A 23,714-nucleotide genomic window follows, 5' to 3' on the forward strand; every position below is an offset into this window, starting at 1 on the left:
ATTTAGTGCTACGGGGCTGGGAAGCTACAAATTCCAAGCTCCAGAGCAGGACCTTTTGAGAGAAGGAGAAGTCTCCCCCTTTTTACTGGGGTCTTTTGGTACAAAATAAGTCTGACCAACTTCCTGAATCATTTCACCAGTGTATAAGCCTCAGTTGCCTACATCCATATTCTTTTAATTTTCTTGTAGGGAATCCACCAGTAATTGTGATATAAGAAAATCCCTGTGCAGCTGTACATGCATGATTTCAAAACTCAAGAAATACAAATGACATACATAGAAACACCTTGTGTTTCTCTGGGCTGGTCCTATATCTGGGGCCCTGTGTATACAATGAAATATGTGGAGACATAGGTGAAGGCCCATTTTGTACCAACATGTTGTGTTCAAGTGTGATATATTTTGGAGGGTTTGAAAAGGCCCTGCAGATAGGAGAACTCATTCATATAGGTGCAGGCAGATGAGTGGATGTGTACAAGAGCAAACAGAAGGAAACACACACAACAAATACACACAGAAAAATCACACCCACACCCACACACCCAACACTATACACATACACACATACATAGACTCCTGTATCCCAGAAAACTAATAAGCTCTTTACAAAATACTTTTAGACCCTAGTCCATTTGTTTCCAAGGACCATGTGGAAGAGCACATATAGGAAAATAATCATGGAAAGATGTAATCACAACTATCATGTTTCTGAAATTAGGTATATATCTGTTTATGCTCTTTTATGTATATGACTATTTTTCTGCAGGTGACTATTTTTAACCACATGTGTTCACTAAGTCAGTGAATTTGGGGCTCAGCAGCCAAAAAATATCTGTCTATATTTTTCTCAATTCTTTATATATTTATTGAGTGTCCACTGCGCCAGGCATACGTTAGGACACATGGTATTGATAGCTACGAATGGGCATTACTTGTGGATTGATTCTTATGTCTTCCTTATTGAATTATATTACTTGACTTTTCTTTTTCCATTTCCGAGGTTCTAGAAGCTGATAATAGAAATAACAAATTTCAGCTCTGTAAATGGGAAAAAATCCAGACTTCTCAAAATATAGAATAAAATCTGTGTTCCTCAGTTTTAGGGATGGGAACTTCCAAGAAAGATGTTTGGAGTATAAGTGATATTTGCATGGATTTGTGACCTGGAGAACTATATCAAAGGTTGAAATGTACAATGCTCTACAATTATTTGAAAGTTAATGGAAAATATATTGATTAACGATTGGGAAGTAGTTAGTTATGTGACTCCCAGATCACGTATCCCATGCCCTCTCATTAAATTGTGCGGTCCCAAATTGTTCCTTTTAGATTTGGGTCCTAGTGTTTTGTAATCAAGAACATCACATGCACACATGTGCACACATGTATACACACACGCAATCTCATGAAAACATCACTGGGCTTCTAAATGACTGGGAGGGAGAGAGGGGTTGGCCAGCAGAAGGGGTTGGCCTTTTGTACAACAGAAATAAAGAACTCTGTTAAATACATTTAGTTAAAAACAGAACATGGTAAAATAAGATCTCTCCAAGCATTCATAACGTCATAAATAAAGTGATATAAATAGTTCCTTATGTAAATTCTGCTGTAAGTACTATAATATTGCAAAGTGCTGGGTTTGGGTAGGCAAGAGAGAGACTGTATAGACACTGATACAGTTAATACATTTGATACCAGCTAAACTCCATGCCTGGTGAGTGACTGAATTTGGCTGCAAATTCCTTTTAATAAGGTCCCCCAGGGTTTGGATATTCCTAGACAGAGCATAGGGGAAGGGCTGAGTCCTCAGGCCCATAACCAGATGAAGAAGCAGAGGCATGATCAAAGCTACAACCACTCTATCCATCTGGGGGGATTTTTCTTTTGTGAATGAAAAGAAGAAAAAAGCATTGCTAATGTGACCTTGGACTTACAGGCAATATGGACACTTTGGGGAAGTTATGAAGAGTCTCCCATTCCCGCTTGAGGTACTCAATGGAACCCACAAACACAATGTGCTTGAGCTCGTGGTAGTGAAAGTTGCTGGCACGGAGTGGCATCACCAGGTTCCGGAGGCCAATCAGGGCTGAACTGACATCGCCAAAGATGCAGACCACCACGTGGCCACTCAGGACGGTCATGGCGGCTTCACTTCGAGTCTGCCGGAGGGAGAAGGGCACAGGCATTGGAGAGAAGACCTCATGGGGTTGTGAAAAGGACTGAAAAAAATCACTTGTGTAAAATACCAAGTAAACAATTGCTGAGTGCTTACTATGTGCTACTATTTTTTTAATTTTTTCATGCTATATACATGCCATATATATTTATAATTAGAGTATGTGTGTATAAATTACATTGGTGGAATAAATATATGCAAACATATATTCACACATATCACTACCTTCTCTGAGAAAAGATTTAAGGAAGATATGCCATCCATACATAAGAGCTGAACTTTCAGGGGGAAAATAAGAGGGAATAGCAATATTTATGTCATTCGGAAAAGGAAGTCTTAGTTTCCAGGAAATTGTTGATAAAATGAGCTGTCTTGTGTGCTTCTGTTGCTGAGATGATGATAAGACAGTCAGACCCATGCTGGCCTCGGCTTGAGAAATGAGTTCCAAATTCTAGACTCATCAATGGGATCTCATAGGACATCACTGCATCAGTAGGTAGAACACGATATCCTGAGCCCGGGGCTGGCAAACTCTGGCCCATGGGCCAAATCTGGTCCACCGCCTGCTTTTTCATAGCCAGTGAGCTTAGATTGATTGGTTTTTATGTTTGAAAATGGGTTGGAAAAAAATCAAAAGAAGCATATTTCATAATATGTGAAACTTATATTAAGTTCAAATTCCACCAAATTTTATTGCAACACGGCCAATCTTACTCAATTAGGTATTGTCTGTGGCTGCTTTTACATTACAAAAGCAGAGGTGATTAGTTGTGACAGAGACCGTATGGCCAGCAAAGCCTAAATTATTTATTATATGACCCTTTCCAGAGAGAGTTTGCTGACCAATGTCTACCGCTGCCTTGGGGTTTCCAGGGACATGACTGGAGTGGCCACCTGTGTTAAGTCATCAGAGGAAGACTCCCAAACAGCCACTAAAAGGATCAGAACAGCAAGGGCAACAAGCCCATGTCTTCCCCCAACTTTAGGCCTGTATTTACAAAGGAGACAAATGAAAGAATAAATCACCCCAGTTAGAGCTTCCCAGGAAATGCACATGATTAGCTACTGCTGGCCCCTCTGCTCACTGTGTTCATGCAGAAAGTAACACAGGAGGCCAGTTGTGGGCCTTTCTCTGCCTCTTTCTGGTCTGGTGCCTCCCATCTTGGCTTTCTTCCTCCCTGTCCACCCACTGCATGTCTGGATGGCCCCATGTGGCTTACGATGCTTTTGGGGAGGCATATTAATGTCCCCTGCACATATCAAACTCTGCTCGATTTAATCCCTAGAATTGACCAGTGTATTGATTGTTTAAATGCCAATATTGCAATTCACGATAATGTCAGGGTTATTACAGTAACCCCCAAGGAGAGGAAGAAGCAAGCGTTCACTCCCTGATCGTTAGACTAAAGCAGGGGCTGTCACCATTATTGGTTTCTCTCCGCAACAGTACAGGGACATCTCAGACGGAGGCCATAGAAAATGTCTTATAAATGGTGACCAAGGAGGACCCACTAGGGAGTCACACCCCACATCACTGCTTCATGGATGATGCCTGGAGTTAGTTATCTTGGCTGCATAGAAGTGTGTGTGCCTAGGTACCACCAGCAGAGGGTCAACCAGTTTGTAATGTGCTGTGATGGGACCCCTGATTAATTTTAATTGACTGGTCATCTGGGAGGCTAGCTCCCTTCAGCAAGCCTGAAAAATACCAAGCGGGTCCAGAATAGGGGCTGGCAATCTAGAATAGGAAGGTAGGGAAGGCATCAATTAGCAGAGTGGTCAAGGCACAGGTGCTGACCACAGGAAATTAGATCTGGGGACCAAAACACCAATCCTTAGACCAGCCACAGCAATATCACCTGGAGAACCTGGTAAAGATCTCAATTCCTGGGACTCAGCCTTGGGGAGACTGATTCTGCCAGGTTTAAGACACAACAGAGAAACTACTTATGTGTGTATCTTGAGTTTCCTACACATTCTTCAAGGCCTAGTCCAAATGGGGCCTTAATAGCCATAAACCCCTTCCAAGATCAACTGTTTGTATCCAGTAAGACTTCCCCAGCCACTTAAACACATACTAGGTTCAAACAGCACTTTGTGCCTTGTAACGCTTAGCTTTGAATATACTGTTTCATGGTACATTTATAGCTTTTAATTAGATGGTCATTTCCTCAAAATTACGGCCATCTCACATTTTCTAACCCCCAAAGCAGATAGTATCCTGTGCCCAGAAAGCATCCTCATGTTGCTGGCTCTTCCAAGCGTTCTCATCTCTGTGCAGGGTTACTTTAGAGAGGGCTTTTTGGGCCACACTGTCTAAACAGCACCACCCAGTCCCTTTCTAGCCTATGACCTCACTTTATTTTCTTCATAGCACTTTATCAATATCTCAAATGTTATTACATATTCATTGCCTACCTGGAGATCTGGTCTTTGCCCCCACTAGAACAGAAGCTCTATGAGACCAGTCAGGAGTTGTACCCCCAGCAACAAGAACAGGGCCCAACATGTAACAGGTTTGTTATAAAGGTTTTGTTAAATGATATTATTTTTCAGGTGAGGGGAGTAGTAACTGGCCTCACTAAACCCTTTGGTGCTGGCAGGGGGCTTTGAACGTCAGTCAGCCATGCACTCCTCAGGATTATCTAGGCAAGCCATTAAAACCTTGGATCCCGCAATGCCAACCAAGCCTTTGACCTGTCCCGAGGTGGGTAACACCAGGATGAGTTTATATCCCTAGAGCAAAAGTGGGGCAGATACAACATCAGAATGTAAATACATGGAGCAGCTTTGTGATGAAAACCATTTGCACTCCTTGGACAGGGGCTGTTTCCTAAGAATTCTGACTTTCTGCGCTTTTGTCTGTAACTTTCACACCTCCCAGACAGCCTCCAGCACAGAGCTGTATTGGTTCTTAATGCTCGATTATAATTAAATTGAGAAATCACACACACATTCAGATAAAACACAGGGAAAAATCTAATGGATTAGAGCACAAAGCCATTCTGAGGAACTGGAACAGTCCTTTCTTAGGAAGGGTGGCCATGACATCAGAAATGATAGGATTTTCCTGGTTGACATAAAGGAGCAGGCCACAGCAATCTGGGGATTAGAAAGCACAAGGGAGAAAGAACCTTTCCATCTGAACTTCCTGATTATTAATCCATTTTTCATGGATTAGCAAGACAATAAACGGTAGGAGATGAAGGCATTAAAGCCTAAAGCTGTTAATCGGACAAGTCTAAAGAGTAGAATGGATTGTTAACTATGCTGACATTCTTGGGACAGACCAGAAGAAGCCCACTGCTGCTATTGAGAGGAGTCAACCAGGAAACGGGGCTCTGATCCCCAGCCTTCCCGAGGTGGACCATGGTCATCCTTGTCATCATCAGCAAATGTGATTTGCCTGCCTACATCGTGTGCTAAGAAGGATCACAAATACATAAATCAATTATCTAGAAGGATACAAGACACTGTTATAAACAAACGACAATACAGGTAGCATTCAGATTTCTCCATGGCATTTAATATATAATAATAATAATAATAGGTAAGTTTATGGAGTCCTATAAACTTATTAAAATGTATGGGTTTTAATCTTCACTACAATCCTATGAGTTAAGGTCATTCTCATTCCATCTTCTTACACATAAGAGATATAGTGTAAAGAGCTCAAGTGACTCGTCCAAGGCCACACAGCTAATGGCACAGGCAGGCTCTGGCCCCAGAGCCATGTCCACAGGACTTATGGTACATACTGCCTCCCATGATGCATTTCATACCCTATGGTAATGAGCCAATACATATTCAGTGATTGAAAATTCCACTCTCAGGTCATGTTCTGGTGAGAGCTCTACCTATTTCAATATATGTCCTGAATATTAAGTATCAAAAATAATCAGGCGCAGGGACTATCACCCCACCATCCAGTTAGGAAAATCTCATTCCTAGTAAACATAATTTGGGACAGAAGCGGATGGCATCAATTCTGCAATCTGTCACTCACCAGGATGACTTTCTCTATCTCCTTGGGTGCACACCAGTGAAACATCCCAGTAGAGTCGTACTTCTTCACGTTGGAGTCCATGTTGTCAATCTGATCATTGCCGGGAATTAACAAGGGGTCATGTCTGGGGAGAAAAGGACAGGAAAACCGAAGTGGAAAATGTGATAAATTATAAATGGAAAGTGCCCCCTGCGTTACATCTCAGAGGAGATGAAAGATGCAGAGGAAGTGGTTGTCACTGAAGGCCACTCTTTTGCTTGCAGAACCCATCCTTTGAAAGATAACTACCTCAAACCACCACTACCACCTCCTGGACATGCAGGTGACCTTTGCCAGGTAGTAATTCTGCCTTTCTCTCCCGTTCCCCTTTTTCTAAAATGGACTTCACATCATTTTGTGGATTTAGTCTCCCTTCCTATGGACGTCTCACTCCTTCTATTCTCATTTTACCAGCTATCCAATCTCTCCATGAGACACACACAAATGCACACACCCTGAAGTGTTGTTATTAGCACTGGCAATGAAGAGGAAGGAACAGGAATAGAGCCTCATGCTGACTGACTAGCATGAGGATGGAAAGCCAATTACTCGCTCTTTCTGACTACAACTTCTGACGTGATGCTCTTCGCAGTAAAAGCTTTAACAGGCTGCACTTTAAATATTTTAGCAATTTGCCCAATCAGATTTTGCTCTCCCTGGCTGAAGCCCTTTAAAGATTCAGCAGCATGTCACTTCAGAGCAGACTGACTACCAAATGCCCACATCTGGAATACATGATTTCAATACTAAACAACACCCTCTCTCCTTGCCTTGACAACTGTATTTGCACTAACTGTCCAATGATGCTCTCCCCTACCCCTACCTTCACCTCCCAACTGCCACACTCCTTAGATGAGAGCCTCAAGCTCAGAGGCATCTTAATAAACTTGTCTTGAATTCTCAGAGCTACAGTCACCCTCTCTTGCCTTGTTTACTGGTGGAAGAGAAAGATGCCTCTACAGAGGCCTCCCCTCCAGTGGATGGGCAGAGCCTTACCAATAACCTCAAGAATTACAATAGAATCAGGCAGCTCTAACAAGCTTGCAGCATAAGAAATATAATCCTGCATCTTGGCCCATATCCATTGTCTAGATTCTATCTCTGATAGAGATTCTGCACCTCTGTTTTCAGGGAGGCATTTGGGTTTCTACAAGAATGACTGCATAAAATTAGGACAATGTCCCAGGTATAGTTGGCTATCTGTGCAGTGGAGCCATTTTCCCTGAATAATCTTGTCAATTCAAGATAGAAAATAAAAATGAGTTGAAATTCCAAAATTTACTGTAAAGTGATTTTACCTTTTAAACCATCTATTTCAAGCATTAAAGAGTGAACTTTATTTAGTTCTTAGTATTTCTTCCTCTGAAATTTCTCTGATATTTCTCATTTGTATGTTCAGAACAAAGACAGTGGGATAGCAATCCCTCCTACATGGTCCAGAGACCTATTATTAAGTCTTCAGGATCACTACCATGGCCCTCCTAATAGGCCTTCCAATCCCACTTAAGATGGGAAGACTCTCACTGCATTTATTTATTCCTGAGAATTTTCTTTTAGGCTACACCAAATGATAAATATCATGTGAAGCCATCCTGCAAAGTTATCTTCAATGAACACACTACATTACTATAGGAACTGTCATATCTGATCTTAAAAGGAGAAGAACAGTTAGCTCGGAACAACATCTCAGTGGATGGGTTGTTGGAATGTGAGAGGTGTTGTAAATCAGCAGGTCACCTTTCAAATACTGAGCTCAGTCAAAAATGCTAAAATAAAAAGGCACTTGCTGATAAGAATGGGTCACAGATCAGGGCAAGATCAAATTTGAATATTTTTGTCCTTGAAGACTCTTTAAGAGTTCTATAGATATCCACTACCCACCATAAAGAAGAGGTCTGAGAAAATGAACAGAATGGACTCTTTCTTCCCAGTCCTAGAAGAATGTATTTCAGTTGGAAGAGGACCTTAATCAATTTGCCCTGAGGATACAGAGCCAGGTTGTTTATTGGTTGGAGAGGAGGTATTATCTCAGGGAGGTCTGAGACCTGCCCCCAGTGTATTCAGGATTTATATTCATATAATATTAGCAAGCAAGCAAATGCTGTAGTAAGCTGGCCAAAATTCCTTTCAGAAAATATGTGCCTTGAGGGAGAGGAGATACATTTTGATTCTCTGTCTTTTGGGGAAGGAATCATCCCTTGGTTACTCTGGCTTCCAACCCTCATCCTAGGAAAGTAAATAAGGTGGGAAGATGCCGAGTTAGCATCTCCCCACAACTAGGGCACCTGCCGGCCGCTGGTGGAGGAGCCTGACACCCAAGCAGACGGGAGGAACCCCCAAGTGAACTGGTAGGACGTGGGGGGACTGAGAGGGGAGGAGAAGTGGAGGCCGGACAAGATTGGTGCCCCTGAGGCCGGGGAGATCAGGAGAGGCAGGCAGGAGGGGCCCTCCAGAGGAGTGGGAGAGGAGCAGAGGGCGACTGCCCCGCTCACTCCGGCCAGGGAGCCTGCTGGGCCCCCAGGTGAGGTCCCCCGCCCTCTGAGACCAGGGGTGGGGGGCACGCCTGGGCCCCTGCTGTTCCGTTGAGCCTAAGCCCCACCCCCCACAGCCCCCAGGGCCTTTTCCAGCCCAGTGGGTCCTGAGCATTGGCTCCACCCACCACCCAAGCATTGGCTCCACCCACCGCCCAAACCTCACCCTTGCTTAGGCCCCGCTCTCCACAGCCAAGGCCTTTTACCCTATTTTTTATTTTCCTTTCCCTCCTCCTCTTTTTTACTATTGTGGTACTGTTGTACCTTCCAGTTGTTGATTCATCTATATTTTTATTTTTATATTCTTTCTAACATATCTATTAGTTGCCTAGTCTAATTTTATTTTTTACTGTTTCTTCTTTTGTTTTTTTTAACCACCCCACACGGCTTGCGGGATCTTGGTTCATGAGCTGGGGGTCGGGCTGAAGCTCCTGCAGTGGGAGCTCCAAGTCCAAACCACTGGACTAACAGAGAACCTCAGACCCCATGGAATATTCACTGGAGTGAGGTCTCACGGAGGTCCTCATCTCAGCACCAAAACCCAGATCTACCCAACAGCCTACAAACTCCAGTGTTGGAAGCCTCAAGCCAAACAACCAGTAAGACAGGAACACAACCCCACTCATTAAAAAAAAAAAAAAAAAAAGTGAGATGGCAAAAAAATATGTCACAGATGAAGGAGCAAGGTAAAAACCTACAAGACCAAATAAATGAAGAGGAAATAGGCAATCTACCTGAAAAAGAATTCAGAGTAATGATAGTAAAGATGATCCAGAATCTAGGAAATAGAATGGAGGCACAGGTTTAGAAAACACAAAAATGTTTCACAAAGATCTAGAAGAACTAAAGTACAAACAAACAGAGATGAACAACACAATAACTGAAATGGAAAATACACTAGAAGGAATCAATAACAGAATAACTGAGGCAGAAGAACGAATAAGTGAGCTGGAAGACAAAATGGTGGAAATAACTGCTGAGGAGGAAAATAAAGAAAAAAGATTGAAAAGGATTGAAGACAATCTCAGAGACCTCTGGGACAACACTGAACACACCAACATTTGAATTATAGGGCTCTCAGAAAAAGAAGAGAAAAAGAAAGGGTCTGAGAAAATATTTGAAGAGATTATAGTTGAAAACTTCCCTAACTTGGGAAAGGAAGTAGTCACCCAAGTCCAGGAAGCACAGAGAGTCCTATACAGGATATACCCTAGGAAAAACACACCAAGACACATATTAATCAAAGTAACACAAATTAAATTCAAAGAAAAATATTAAAAGCAGCAAGGGGAAAAACAAAAAATAACATACAAAGGAATCCCCATAAGGTTATCAGCTGATTTTTCAGCAGAAACTCTGCAGGCCAGAAGGGAGTGGCAGGATATACATAAAGTGATGAGAGAGAAAAACCTACAACCAAGATTACTCTACCCAGCAAGGATCTCATTCAGATTCAATGGAGAAATCAAAGGCTTTTCAGGCAAGCAAAAACTAAGAGAATTCAGCACCAACAAACCAGCTTTACAATAAATGCTAAAGAAACTTCTCTAGGCGAGAAACACAAGAGAAGAAAAAGACCCACAAAAACAAACCCAAAACAATTAAGAAAGTGGTAATAGGAACATACATATTGATAATCACCTTGAATGTAAATGGATTAAATGCCCCAACAGAAAGACACAGACTGGCTGAATGAATACAAAAACAAGACCCATATATATGCTGTCTACAAGGAACCCACTTCAGACCTAGGGACACATACAGACTGAAAGTGAAGGGATGGAAAAAGATATTCCATGCAAATGGATATGAAAAGAAACCTGCAGTAGCAGTACTCTTATCAGATAAAATAGACTTTAAAACAAAGACTGTTAGGGCTTCCCTGGTGGTGCAGTGCTTGAGAGTCCACCTGCCAATGCAGGGGACACGGGTTTGTGCCCCCAGGAAGATCCCACATGCCACAGGGCGGCTAAGCCCGTGAGCCGTGGCCGCTGAGCCTGCGCGTCCAGAGCCTGTGCTCCGCAACGGGAGAGGCCACAACAGTGAGAGGCCCACGTAGCACACACACACACACACACACACACACACACACACAAAAGACTGTTACAAGAGATAAGGAGGGACATTACATAATGATCAAAGGATCAATCCAAGAAGATATAACAATTATAAATGTTAGGAGAACCTCAATACATATGGCAAATGCTAACAACCATGAAAGGAGAAATTGACAGTAACACAATAATAGTAGGGACTTTAACACCCCACCTACACCAATGGGCAGATCATCCAAACAGAAAATAAATAAGGAAACACAAGCTTTAAATGACACAATAGACCAGATAGATTTCATTGATATTTACAGAACATTCCACCCAAAACTGGCAGAACACACATTCTTCTCAAGTGCACATGGAACATTCTCCAGGATAGATCACATCTTGGGTCACAAATCAAGCCTCAGAAAATTTAAGAAGATTGAAATCATATCAAGCATCTTTTCTGACCATGACACTATGAGACTGGAAATCAGTTACAGGAAAAAAAAATGTAAAAAACACAAATACATGGAGGCTAAATGGTGTGCTACTAAATAACCAAGAGATCACTGGAAAAATCAAAGAAGAAATAAAAAAATACATAGAAACAAATGGCAATGAAAACACAACAACCCAAAACCTATGGTACACAGCAAAAGCAGTTCTAAGAGGGAAGTTTATAGCAATTCAATCTCACCTCAAGAAATAGGAAAAATCGCAAATAAACAATCTAACCCTACACTTAAAACAACTAGAGAAAGAAGAACAAGAAAACCCAAAGCCAGTAAAAGGAAAAAAATCATAAAGATCAGAGAAGAAATACATGAAATAGAAATGAAGAAAACAATAGCAAAGATCAATAAAACTAAAAGGTGGTTCTTTGAGAAGATAAACAAAATCGATAAACCATTAGCCAGACTCATCAAGAAAAAAAGGGAGAGGATGCAAATCAACAGAATTAGAAATGAAAAAGGAGAAATCACAACTGACACTGCAGAAATACAAAGGATTATAAGAGACTCCTACAAACATCTACACACCAATGAAATGGACAACCACAAAGAAATGGACAAATTCTTGGAAAGGTACAATTTTCCAAGACTGAACCAGGAAGAATTAGAAAATATAAACAGACCTATCACAAGTAATGAAATTGAAACTGTAATTAAAAATCTTCCAACAAACAAAAGTCCAGGACCAGGTAGCTTCACAGGCAAATTCTATCAAACATTTAGAGAAGAGCTAACACCTATCCTTCTCAAACTCTTCCAAAAAATTGCAGAGGGAGAAACACTCCCAAATAATTTCTACAAAGCCATCATCACCCTGATACACAAACCAGAAAAAGATATCACAAAAAAAGAAAATTATACACCAATATCACTGATGAACATAGATGCAAAAATCCTGAACAAAATACTAGCAAACAGAATCCAACAAAAAAGGATAATACACCATGATCAAGTGGGATTTATCCCAGGGATGAAAGGATTCTTCAATATACGCAAATCAATCAGTGTGATACACCACATTAACAAATTAAGGAATAAAAACCATATGATCATCTCAATAGATGCAGAAAAAGCTTCTGACAAAATTCAACACCCATTTATGATCAAAACTCTCCAGAAAATGGGCACAGAGGGAACCTACCTCAACATAATAAAGGCCATATATGACCAACCCACAGCAAGCATCATACTCAATGGTGAAAAACTGAAAGCATCTCCACTAAGATCAGGAACAAGAAAAGGATGCCCACTCTCGCCACTCTTATTCAACATAGTTTTGGAAGTCCTAGCCATGGCAATCAGAGAAGACAAAGAAATAAAAGGAATACAAATTGGAAAAGAAGAAGTAAAACTGTCACTGTTTGCAGATGACATGATACTATACATAGAAAATCCTAAAGATGCCACCAGAAAACTACTAGAACTAATCAATGAATTTGGTAAGGTTGCAGAATACAAAATTAATGCACAGAAATCGCTGGTATTCCTATATACCAACAACAAAAAATCAGAAAGAGAAATTAAGGAAACACTCCCATTTACCATCGCAACAAAAAGAATAAAATACCTAGGAATAAACCTGCCTAAGTAGGCGAAAGACTTGTACTCAGAAAACTATAAAACACTGATGAAAGAAATCAAAGATGACATAAACAGATGGAGAAATATACCATACCATGTTCTTGGACTGGAAGAATCAATATTGTGAAAATGACTATACTACCCAAAGCAATCTACAGATTCAAAGCAATCTACAGATTCAATGCAATCCCTATCAAACTACCAATGGCACTCTTCACAGAATTAGAACAAAAAATTGTACAATTTGTATGGAAACCAAAAGACCTCGAGCAGGCAAAGCAATCTTGGGAAAGAAAAACGGAGTTGGAGGAATCAGGCTCCTCAAGTTTGAACTATACCACAAAGCTACAGTAATCAAGACAGTATGGTACTGGCACAAAAACAGAAATATAGATCAGTGGTACAGAGTAGAATGCCCAGAGATAAATCCATGCACATATGGTCACCTAATTTACAACAAAGGAGGCAAGAACATAAATGGAGAAAAGACAGCCTCTTCAATAAGTGGTGTTGGGAAAACTGGACAGGTACATGTAAAAGAATGAAATTAGAACACTCCCTAACACCATACACAAAAATAAACTCAAAATGGATTAAAGACCTAAATGTAATGCCAGACACTATAAAACACTCAGAGGAAAGCACAGGCAGAACACTCTATGACATAAATCACAGCAAGATCCTTTTTGACCCACCTCCTAGAGAAATGGAAATAAAAACAAAAATAAACAACTGGGACCTAATGAAACTTAAAAGCTTTTGCACAGCAAAGGAAACCATAAAGAAGACAAAAAGACAACCCTCAGAATGTAAGAAAATTTTGCAAATGAAACAACAAAGGATTAATCTCCAAAATATACAAACAGTTCATGGAGCTCAACATCAAAAAAACAAACAATCCAATTAAAAAGTGGGCAGAAGACCTAAATAGACATTTCACCAAGGAAGACATACAGATGGCCAAGAGGCACATGAAAAGATGCTCAACAACACTAATTATTAGAGAAATGCAAATCAAAACTATAATGAGGTATCACTTCATGCCGGTCAGAATGGCCATTATCAAACAGTCTAGAAACAATAAATGCTGGAAAGGGTGTGGTGAAAAGGGAACCCTCCTGCACTGTTGGTGGGAATGTAAATTGACACAACCACTATGGAAAACATTATGGAGGTTCCTTAAAAAACTAAAAACAGAACTACCATATGACCCAGCAATCCCACTACTGGGCATATACCCTGAGAAAACCATAATTCAAAAAGAGACATGCACCCCAATGTTCACTGCAGCACTATTTACAATAGCCAGGACATGGAACCAACCTAAGTGTCCATCATCGGATGAATGGATAAAGAAGATGTGGCACATATATACAATGGAATATTACTCAGCCATAAAAAGAAATGAAATTGAGTTATTTGTAGTGAGGTGGATGGACCTAGAATCTGTCATACAGAGCGAAGTAAGTCAAAAAGAGAAAAACAAATACTGTATGCTAACATATATATATGGAATCTAAAAAAAAAAAATGGTGCTGATGAACCTAGTTGCAGGGCAGGAATAAAGATGTAGACATAGAGAATGGACTTGAGGACACAGGGTGGGAGGGGGAAGCTGGGGCGAAGTGAGAGTAGCATCGACATATATACACTACAGAATGTAAAATAGATAGCTAGTGGGAAGCAGCAGCATAGCACAGAGAGATCAGCTCGGTGCTTTGTGATGACCTAGAGGGGAGGAATAGGGAGGGTGGGAAGGAGGCTCAAGAGGGAGGGGATATGGGGACATATGTATGCGTATGGCTGATTCACTTTGGTGTACAACAGAAACCAACACAGTATTGTGAAGCAATTATACTCCAATAAAGATCTATTAAAAAAATGTTTCCTACTGAAAAAAGAAAGTAAATAAACGAGCCTGATGATCAATTGTCCCTCAGAGAAAAGAAAAAAAGACAGCTTTTTAATGTCAAGCCTCATTAACTAGGGTAGAGATTTGGGTACACCAGGTATCATTTGACACTAGGGCTGTAAGCCAGGATTTGCACTGGAACATCTAGAAGCATCAGGGAAGTCTCAGTGGTAAGCCACGCTGCACTCTGTACTTCCTGCAAGCCTCTCAGCCTACCCCGGATCATTTAAATATAAGTCATCCAGGATGTTACTAAAAGGGGCTGATCCGAAGACCGTCAAAAACCTCCCTGAACAAAGATATTTCCATTTCTGATCAGCCATAGTACCTGAAATTTGAACTTTGGTTTCTTGAATCAGCAAAGCAATCAATAAACAGGAATCCCCTCTTCTGTGCCGGGAATGGAGGATACCGCAATGTTGAAGGTACAGTCCCTAGTCAAAGAGAGAGTTATAATACAGCGAGCGAGAGAGAAAATGTCCATCAACGGTTGTGATACACTGTGCTAAGTGCTATAGCAAAGTGAATGTACAAGGTGGTCTGAGAACACCAGGAAAGCTGTCAATTGCCTGGTATTTGAGTAACATCAAGAAAGGCTTTGCAAAGAAGATAACTTTTAATCTGAGCCCTGAAAGGTAAGGAGAAATCTCAGCATATTATAGGCATGATCCACTAGGAGTCATTCAGAGGATTGAGACCCAAAAGAAAAGAGCCAAAGAAAGGCACCCAAAACCATGGTTGGAGATGTCGTATTGCCTGAGCTGAGGTACAGAAGACCTGAGCTGCCCTCAGATGTGCGATGGCAGTCAAGTGGAAGAGATGGATTCGACTGATTGAGTATGACCAATGGAGCTCAGACTAGGGATTTAGATAGAGCCAAACTCAAGTTTCCAGAAAGGAAGAATGTTATACAAATGGAAGGTATTTTAAAAATGACATGGGTTGTTTCCCAAGGCAGTGGATTTCTCATCATTTGAGACATTCCTGAGGAGCTGCGAATATAGAGGGGGATTTCATTATAAATTTCATTATAAATGTTGGGTGAGCCTAGATGACCTTTAAGCACTCTTCTCTCAGTGAATGAGCGCTGACTGAAAGGATTTTGGAAATACTGAACCACTGTTGGGTATCAAAAGGCTGGAGGACATGGAGTAAGCATAGAAAAGTTGTTTTGGGAGCAAAGATGGGAGATAAGAAGCATTGAAGACTGATTACTAGAACTGATCCTCATTAACTAGATTCACTAGACGTCTGGGAGGAAGCTTGGAATGTGATTGATTTCAGCAACATGAGAGTCACTAGCTACTTTGGGCCAGACAGGATACATTTCTTTGCCATGTGTCTGTTCCTGTAGCAACGTAAGTGCCAAAGGCTGGCTTAGGCTACTCGTCTACAGGAAATTCTCCTTCTAACTTGGACTTTATATTAATAGGAGAAAGCCCAAGCATTTGCCACTGAGCACAACAACCAATAGTGCTTTGGTTGGGGGAGGAAAGGAGGACCATCAGAAACCTCCCTGAACAAAGCATCCCAACATTATCAGTTTACAAAACGACAAAGAGAATCACTTTCATGGGCTCTCGGACAACTCCTTAAAGATTTACCTGGAACCGAGGCCCAATACTAGATATTGCCTTTCACGTCTTAACTATTTTATATATTTCCTCAACTCAGAAAGTAATCCCACCTCCCCCAAAATGGACCATAATTGATTCAAGGCTCATTTGTCACTTACCACTTAGCCAACGTACAAGCCTTATTTTAGGGTAAAACTATGAGGTGAAGTGTATCTGCTGTGTAGTTGTTATGGCCTGAATCGTATCCCCGCCCCCATAAAATTTGTATGCTGTAGTCCTAACTCCTAGTATCTCAGACTGTAACTGTATTTTGAGATATGGTTTTTAAAGAGGTAATTCAGTTAAAATGAGGTCACTAGGGTAGGCCCTAATCCAATATGACTGTCGTCTTTATAAGAAGAGGAAATTTTTTTTTTTTTTTTTTGCGGTACGCGGGCCTCTTACTGTTGCGGCCTCTCCCGTTGCGGAGCACAGGCTCTGGACACGCAGGCTCAGCGGCCATGGCTCACGGGCCCAGCCGCGCCGCGTCATGTGGGATCCTCCCGGACTGGGGCACAAACCCGTGTCCCCGGCATTGGCAGGCAGACTCTCAACCACTGCACCAGCAGGGAAGCCCCGAGAAGGGGAAATTTGGGCACAAACATGTACAGAGGGAAGATGATGTGACGTCATGGGCAGAAGATGGCCATCTACCAGCCAAGGAAAGAGGCCTGAAACAGATCCTTCCTTCGAGGCCTCAGAAGGAACCAACCCTGCCAACAACTTGATCTTGGAATTCCAACCTCCAGAACCGTGAGAAAATAAATTTCTGTTGTTTAAGACATTCAGTCTGTAGTACTTTGTTATGGCAGCCTGAGCAAATTAATACAATAGTGCACCTTAAAGAAAAATGGGCACAGTGTACCAGATGTCACTGCACTGATGACCCTGGCTGTCTTTCTTGCACCTTAGGGCTCAGCTGTTCATTTAAAGGAGAAAAGCATCCTGCCATCAGTTTAGGAATACGTGGAAACATACCAGAAAGACACAGTATCTTCATGAAAGAGTTTGGGTCACATACATACACAATTGGATCTGCTCTATCTGGAAGGAAACTTCTCCCCAGTCTTTAACTTGCATTTGAGGATCAATACTTATGACAGTCCAACCAAAGAAAACAAGAAACCCGGACACTAGCCAGTTAATTTGTTCAGTGGAACCAAGAGAGTTGACCCACCCCACCCCCCACCCCCCCGCCAAGGGAGTGTTTGGAAGTGGATACCACTGAGGGCAGAAAACCACCTATTTCTTTAGTGATTAAGTATACTGGCTCCAGAGCCAAAATGTCTTTCATCAGGTTTTGGTTCATTTGCTACTTGCTACGTTGTGCCTTGCCTCAGTTTCTTTATCTGTAAAATGGGAATGTTAAACATCATCATTAGTTAATGGATTCAATTTGAGGGTTGCCTGAGTAAAGACATGGCATGCACTTAGCACAGAACTTGACACACAGCATGCCCTCAATAACGGTTAACTACTGGTATTATTATCATTCTTTATACTTTGCTTAGAACTCACTTATATATTTGTAGCTGTTGCGATGGTGAAAGGAGACAGGAAGCAGAAAGTGGTTCAATGATAAAGGTGTGGGTTCTCCTACTATTACTGTGACTACTAGGCTACTACTACCACTGTTGCTACTAAGGTGACTAGCCATCATGGGTTGAGCTCTTATAAATGTTGCTGTGCTAAAACCTCTACCTACATTTCGTGATTTACTCATCACAATGACACTTACAGGTAATTTCTGTTATTATCACCCACTGGTACAGATGGGAAACAGAGTGGATAAGTCATGTGGAGAAGACAGTGGGAACAGAACTGCTTTGCCCAGAGAGGTCTTCTTAACTGGAAGCCAGTGCAGCGTGGCCCCCATCTCACCCCCTCCCACTTGCAGGAGGCAGCTGGATCGTGCTCATTCCCCACTGCAGCGCCCCAAGCCACAGTGCCCTCTACGTTGCAAAAAAGAAAAGCAGCATGGCGGGCATTTATGAAATGCACAGCTGGTGTGAATTATCAGTAGAAAATTTCCCCATGAGCCCCTGTCAGGACAATGTGCTAAGGAGAGCCTCAATAATCAACTAAGGCTGGGTGAGTTTTTGTCTTGTCCCAATATCTGAAGACTCCATTTAGGAATTACCCACATTTTTATAACAACCGAGGAGCTCCAGTGAGTTAAATTTTTCATAGCTATGCTTCTTGAATCTCAGCTCATACCTCCAAAGTCCGCAGCTAGATATTAAGCATACCTCGCTTCAAAAAAAGAATAAAAGATCATTGTTTTGAGGGTTTGCAGAGCAAGGAATGCTGCTTGCCCTCAATTAATCTCAGGAAGTGAACTAAATGCCCAGCTACAGCAGACACACAAAAAGCTTGCCTTGAAGACAACAGCCTAAAGCAAAACCACAATTCTCTTTTCTAGCAAACCTGCTGTGAAGAAGGTAGCATTATATTTTAAAGAGCACAGTTCCCCTTGGAGGAAAATTCGAATTTTTTTGTGTGGCAATGGGTTCAATGCTGGACTTCAGAAATTTACATTAAAGTACAAGTAACCAAACCAAACCAAACCGACAAACAAAAGGTATGAAAGAGGAAAGTTACCAAATGGTTTTAAAATTGCATCCTTTCCCTTGCTTGATTTTCAGGACCTCATTTCTCATCACATGATAAGGCCTTTCCTATTATTACAAGCGTCCCATCTAGATTGAGGCCAACTCTGCAGAAGTCTCCCTGGGAAACGGGAGGCTTGATAAAATTGGGCAATTTCTCATGCCTCTGCAGGCTTTTAACCCCAGTGGCAATGACTGATTTTACTGAGTATCTGTTATGTCAGGCACCATAGTAAGGGTACCAGAACACTTCTGAAGCCTCCCGGTTTGCTTCAAATATTCCTCCTGTGCTGTCCTCCTCCATAACCTCAGAGACAGACGTGGCTTTCCCCTCCCGGGAGCTCTTAACAGAAGTAAGATGCTCTTTCAGAGATAATAATTTGCACAACTGTCTTATCCATCAGTTGGTGATCTTCTTCAGGGCAGGGAAGTCCTATTTTACTCTTCCACACATTTCCAGAACCCAGCAGAGGACCCAGTAAACAACCAACTACCAAGAGAAGCTGATGAATGATCTCTGATCTCTGAATATCTCAAATCATTCAACAGAAACTCCCCAGACCCTCTATGCAGACCAGAAAAAGTGTCCAGTGAGAGCCCCTTTGCCTTTGACATCTTGTAACAATTTGTTTGAGGAACAATCCAGGCTCTTGCGCTGTTTTTCCGCTTTACAGGCACAGTACTTGAAATTAGGGCATCGTGATCAGAAGGAAGGGAGACTCTGTAGTATGTCTCTAACCAGTCAGGCTGCCTGGAATGTGCCTGAAGCCAGCTGCTGTAACTGATCAGCAGACAGGACTCATGTCTGATGTACAAGGTGGTCAACACAGCTGTTCTTAACAAATGTTTAGTGCTCCAGTGCCAGGGCTGAACATTTCTGTGAGAAGGGTCCCCATCACATGAAGCTCCTCCCACTGCTCTGATTCCTGTAAGTGGTGGTTCTCGAAGCATGACCCCACACCAGCTGCCTCAGCATCACCTGGGAACTTGAGAGAAACGCAGTTCTCCAGCCCAGCCCAGACCTACTGAATCAAGCTCTTTCAACAAGGTGCTCCAGATGATTCTGACACATGCTGAAATTTGCGGATCACTGCTGTAAAGTTTTGCCCAAATGGAGAGGCTTTGTGGTTTGAGGCAATCCTACCAAAGTTAGCAACTAGTTGCAACATACGGACTGGAAGGCTATGGTTCTATTCAACGAGGCCGGGATCAGGGTGAGGCCATCGAGGGACCTCGGTGCAAAACGGAAGGAGGCACCTCACACGCCCCACTGTAGTCCTGGCCCTGCTATTCAAATGGAGAATGCAGCTCTGGTGACAAAAGTGCACCCAGGTCACCTGCTCTGACTCTCGCTCTGTGACTCTCTGGAACTTGAGGGGTTGTGTCAACACTTGATAGAAATTCCTAACCTGGAAGCCACGCAAATGACTCTCTTGCTGACGTCTACCTCCAAGAGCTAATCAGCAAATAAATCAGCAAAGAAAAGCAAATGAAATATTCTTTCTTATCAAGTGCAACGCTTATAATTCAGTTTTCCACCCTCCTTGCTTCCCATCGCTTCTTCCACTCCACAGAAGACAACGTCGCAGGCAGTAGCCAAGTCCTTCAGGGCAACGTTCAGGAGCCGCAGGTCACATGCATGGGTTTCTGGCTGCAGCAGCCACAGGAGACCAGAGGGGGTCTCAGGTGGTCTCCTCAAAAGGGCCCATACTTAGGTTTTCAGCACCATAAATGGTTCTGACTCAATGGATCTGCTTCTTTCTTGGGTGAATTTTATTTCTGGGTGAATTCTATTTCCTGCTAGGTCGCAAGGATCCTGACTTCGGGATTCTGCCCTAACTCACCCTTCAAAGCTGCCTCCACTGTCCTATGTAATGCTCGTTTCTCCTGAGACACGGCTGCCCCCTACCCTCCACCCCCATCTCCCCGAGATGGCCAACCTTGGAGCCACCTTGAGAAAACCTTCAGGCCACTCTGGCCAAACTTTCTGTATCTCTCTACTTGCATTTTTTTTTTCTGCCCAACAAGTAAACAATCAAGAACTGTGGCTCCCTAGTATGTCATCTCTTGCTAGACAGCCAACATCCTCAGAGCAAGAAGGAAATTACTGCCTTTATTGATATCTGGGAGACAAGCCGGGAGAGCTGACATGTTCTTCAGTCCTGGAGGAGAGTGGACAACATGCTTCTGAAATGAGGGGACAGGATAATGAGCCTCTACTGTGTATGCAATGTGTCCAGGGACCTGTGTCAAATCCACCGCCTTGGGATGATGAGACCCACCATTTCTTTCTTCTGCAGTCCCGTGAGGGCCTGTCATTTGCTATGTGTTTGTGCATTAAGAGGTGGATTTACTTAGCTAAGTTGTCCTGGCCTTCCTTCTTCATTCTGCCCAGCGAAAGAGATCGGGAGAGTGGCATTCTGTCCCCAACTCTGAGTGGGCTCAGGCCACTCTGCCATTTTCTATTACTACAACCTTTCAAGCTGGCAGTCCTAATAAAAAAAACCCCGTGAGAGGTATGCGTCAAAAGGGAGAGGCTGGGACTTAACAAGCAGATGAGTTTATTTCATTTAACAATCAGTTAGGGCCCAAGAGGATAATCTGTTTTACTCCAATCATATTTCCACTCTGATTCAGAAAACAAATATCTAATGTTTCCTGGGTCTTATGACATGAAGCTCCTTTCACAGCATTCAGTATCTGTTTTTAGTGCTGTCAGTTATCCTCGCTAGCCTGGCTGGGGGCTACCTCTTTGTGTAAAGCGTCCACCCGACACATCCTGGGTAAATCCTCATAGCCATGGTATCTTACACCAAGTCCCCTGTAGCACCTGAGGGAAGAGGCATTACTGTCATTATGTCAGGAATGCTGTGTGTCCTTCTTGGGAAGACTGTTTAGCCCACGTCTGGTCCACTATTCTAAAGCAGACCCTGAATGGTTTGGTACCCAGAGGTACCACGGCTCTCCAGAAGGCCCTGATGGAGGGTTCTAAACCCGTCCTTATACTTTCATCAGTGATCCTCCCAAAACACAAGTTAGGGCACTGCCTCCTCAAAAACCAGCAAGGTTTTGGCCTATGACAGGAAAGGCCTTCATGACTGGGTGCCAGAATATGCTCATATTTTCAACTCCAGTTATGCAACTCTAAGAATGCCTTTCTCCAGCCACATCAAGCCACTTGCAATGGCCTGAGCACTTTCCTATTCCCCTCATCGGGCAGAAGAATGAAGCAGTAAACAATATGGGTTTGGAAACCAAACCATCTGGGTTCAAATCTTCCCAATTAGGTAAGACTTACTAGATTTACTACTCTTTACATCTCTGTGACTCAATTTCCTTATCTGTAAAATGGACGAGAGAGCAATCCCTCCTTCTGGAGCTGTAGTTAGGATTCCAGGAATTAACAGGACTAATGCTCTTGGAATGATGCCTGGCACCTAGTAAACAATGGACAAGGGTGGCTAGTGCTATTAGTCGAGAATTCTCCTCATCTTTCACAACCCAGGCTCAGCCTCCCAGACCAGAGGTAATGAGGGCACCCTCTGCTCCCACAGCCCACGCTGGTAGGTCTCTACTCTGTCCTTATTCCATTTTGCTGTATATGCTTGTCTGTCTCCCACATCAAACCGTGAGCATTTTGAAGACACGTAACCCATGTAACTTGAAGAGTGTAATCCATCTTACTTTACACCCCTCAAAGACCTTCCACAACATCTTGAGTACAGCAGGCTCTCTCTAAACATTTCCCAGATAAGAATTAACCTGAGAAAAGAAATAGAAGCAGGCAGCTAAAACGCATAACCTTTCGGGTTGCATTTGAGGACACAGTGTGGGAGCCTGGGCATCTCCCCCATTACCATCTACCCACTGAAGACATATTCTCAGCAGCCAAAAAGCATCTGTGAAGGTAACTACTCGAAGGTGGTTGTGAGAAGAACCAAATGTGATAGTAACTAGGGCCGGGATTTAGGAATCCAAGAATCTCCTTCAACTGGAGTCAAAATGGTGTCCAGTGAACTTTCTTTTTCCTAGAGAGATTTTCTAGACAGATTTCACTAGAGAGTCAGTGGGGTCTGGGAGGCCACCAAATTAAGAACCCTTGACTTAATTATTCAGAGACAAAGTTCCTGCCCTCTAGAGCCTCACAAATGAAGGAAGACAGAGCTTTCCTGACAGGGCACAAACCCACTGAGTAGGGAGAACGGGGCAATAGGTGCTTGGCGATTTTAGAGGAAAACTAGGAGAGAGGCTCCTTAAATAATTCCCTGTTAAGAGACCCACAGGGAGATGAATACAGGGCCCCGGTTAACTCCTCAGCCTGCTCCTCTGTAGGATTTGAAGCCAAAGGTCTCTATCATGACACAAAGACCCCTGACTTGGAGCACAGACGCTCACCATTTGCTCAGTCTGGCTGTGAGGGTTGTTTTCTGTGTCAGGGTAACTACAAAACATACGGCCTCAGGATCCAGACACACAAAGTGAGGCAGTTCATCTAATGATTGCGCAGAGAGTTAAGCAACACTTAAAAACCACGGTAGACCCTGCTACCAGAACAAAGGGGAGACAAAGACCATTAGTGCAGAGTCCCTGTAGCATTTCCTGCTGGCAGATGGCTTGCAAGGACCCCTCACGCAGGAGCCTGTTTTATTTGCAGAGGCCACAGTGGTAAATTAAAGCCCAGCCCAGCCCATTC

General features: G+C 42.6%; 1 protein-coding gene across 6 annotated transcripts in view; it reads right to left on the reverse strand.

Annotated features, from left to right (window-relative positions):
* KCNMA1 (potassium calcium-activated channel subfamily M alpha 1) overlaps positions 1–23,714 on the reverse strand; it is a 763,138-nt gene that overhangs the window by 69,340 nt on the left and 670,084 nt on the right. For all 6 annotated transcript variants that reach the window (XM_082611009.1, XM_082611010.1, XM_082611008.1 and 3 more), the window contains 2 exons: positions 6,183–6,306; positions 1,935–2,159 (listed from right to left, as the gene is read on the reverse strand). In XM_082611009.1, coding sequence (XP_082467135.1) covers positions 1,935–2,159; positions 6,183–6,306 — 349 coding nt within the window. The remainder of the gene's footprint in view (positions 1–1,934; positions 2,160–6,182; positions 6,307–23,714) is intronic.

This window comes from Mesoplodon mirus, assembly GCF_964341445.2.
Source record: "Mesoplodon mirus genome assembly, chromosome: 2".
NCBI classification, from domain to species: Eukaryota; Metazoa; Chordata; class Mammalia; order Artiodactyla; family Ziphiidae; genus Mesoplodon; species Mesoplodon mirus.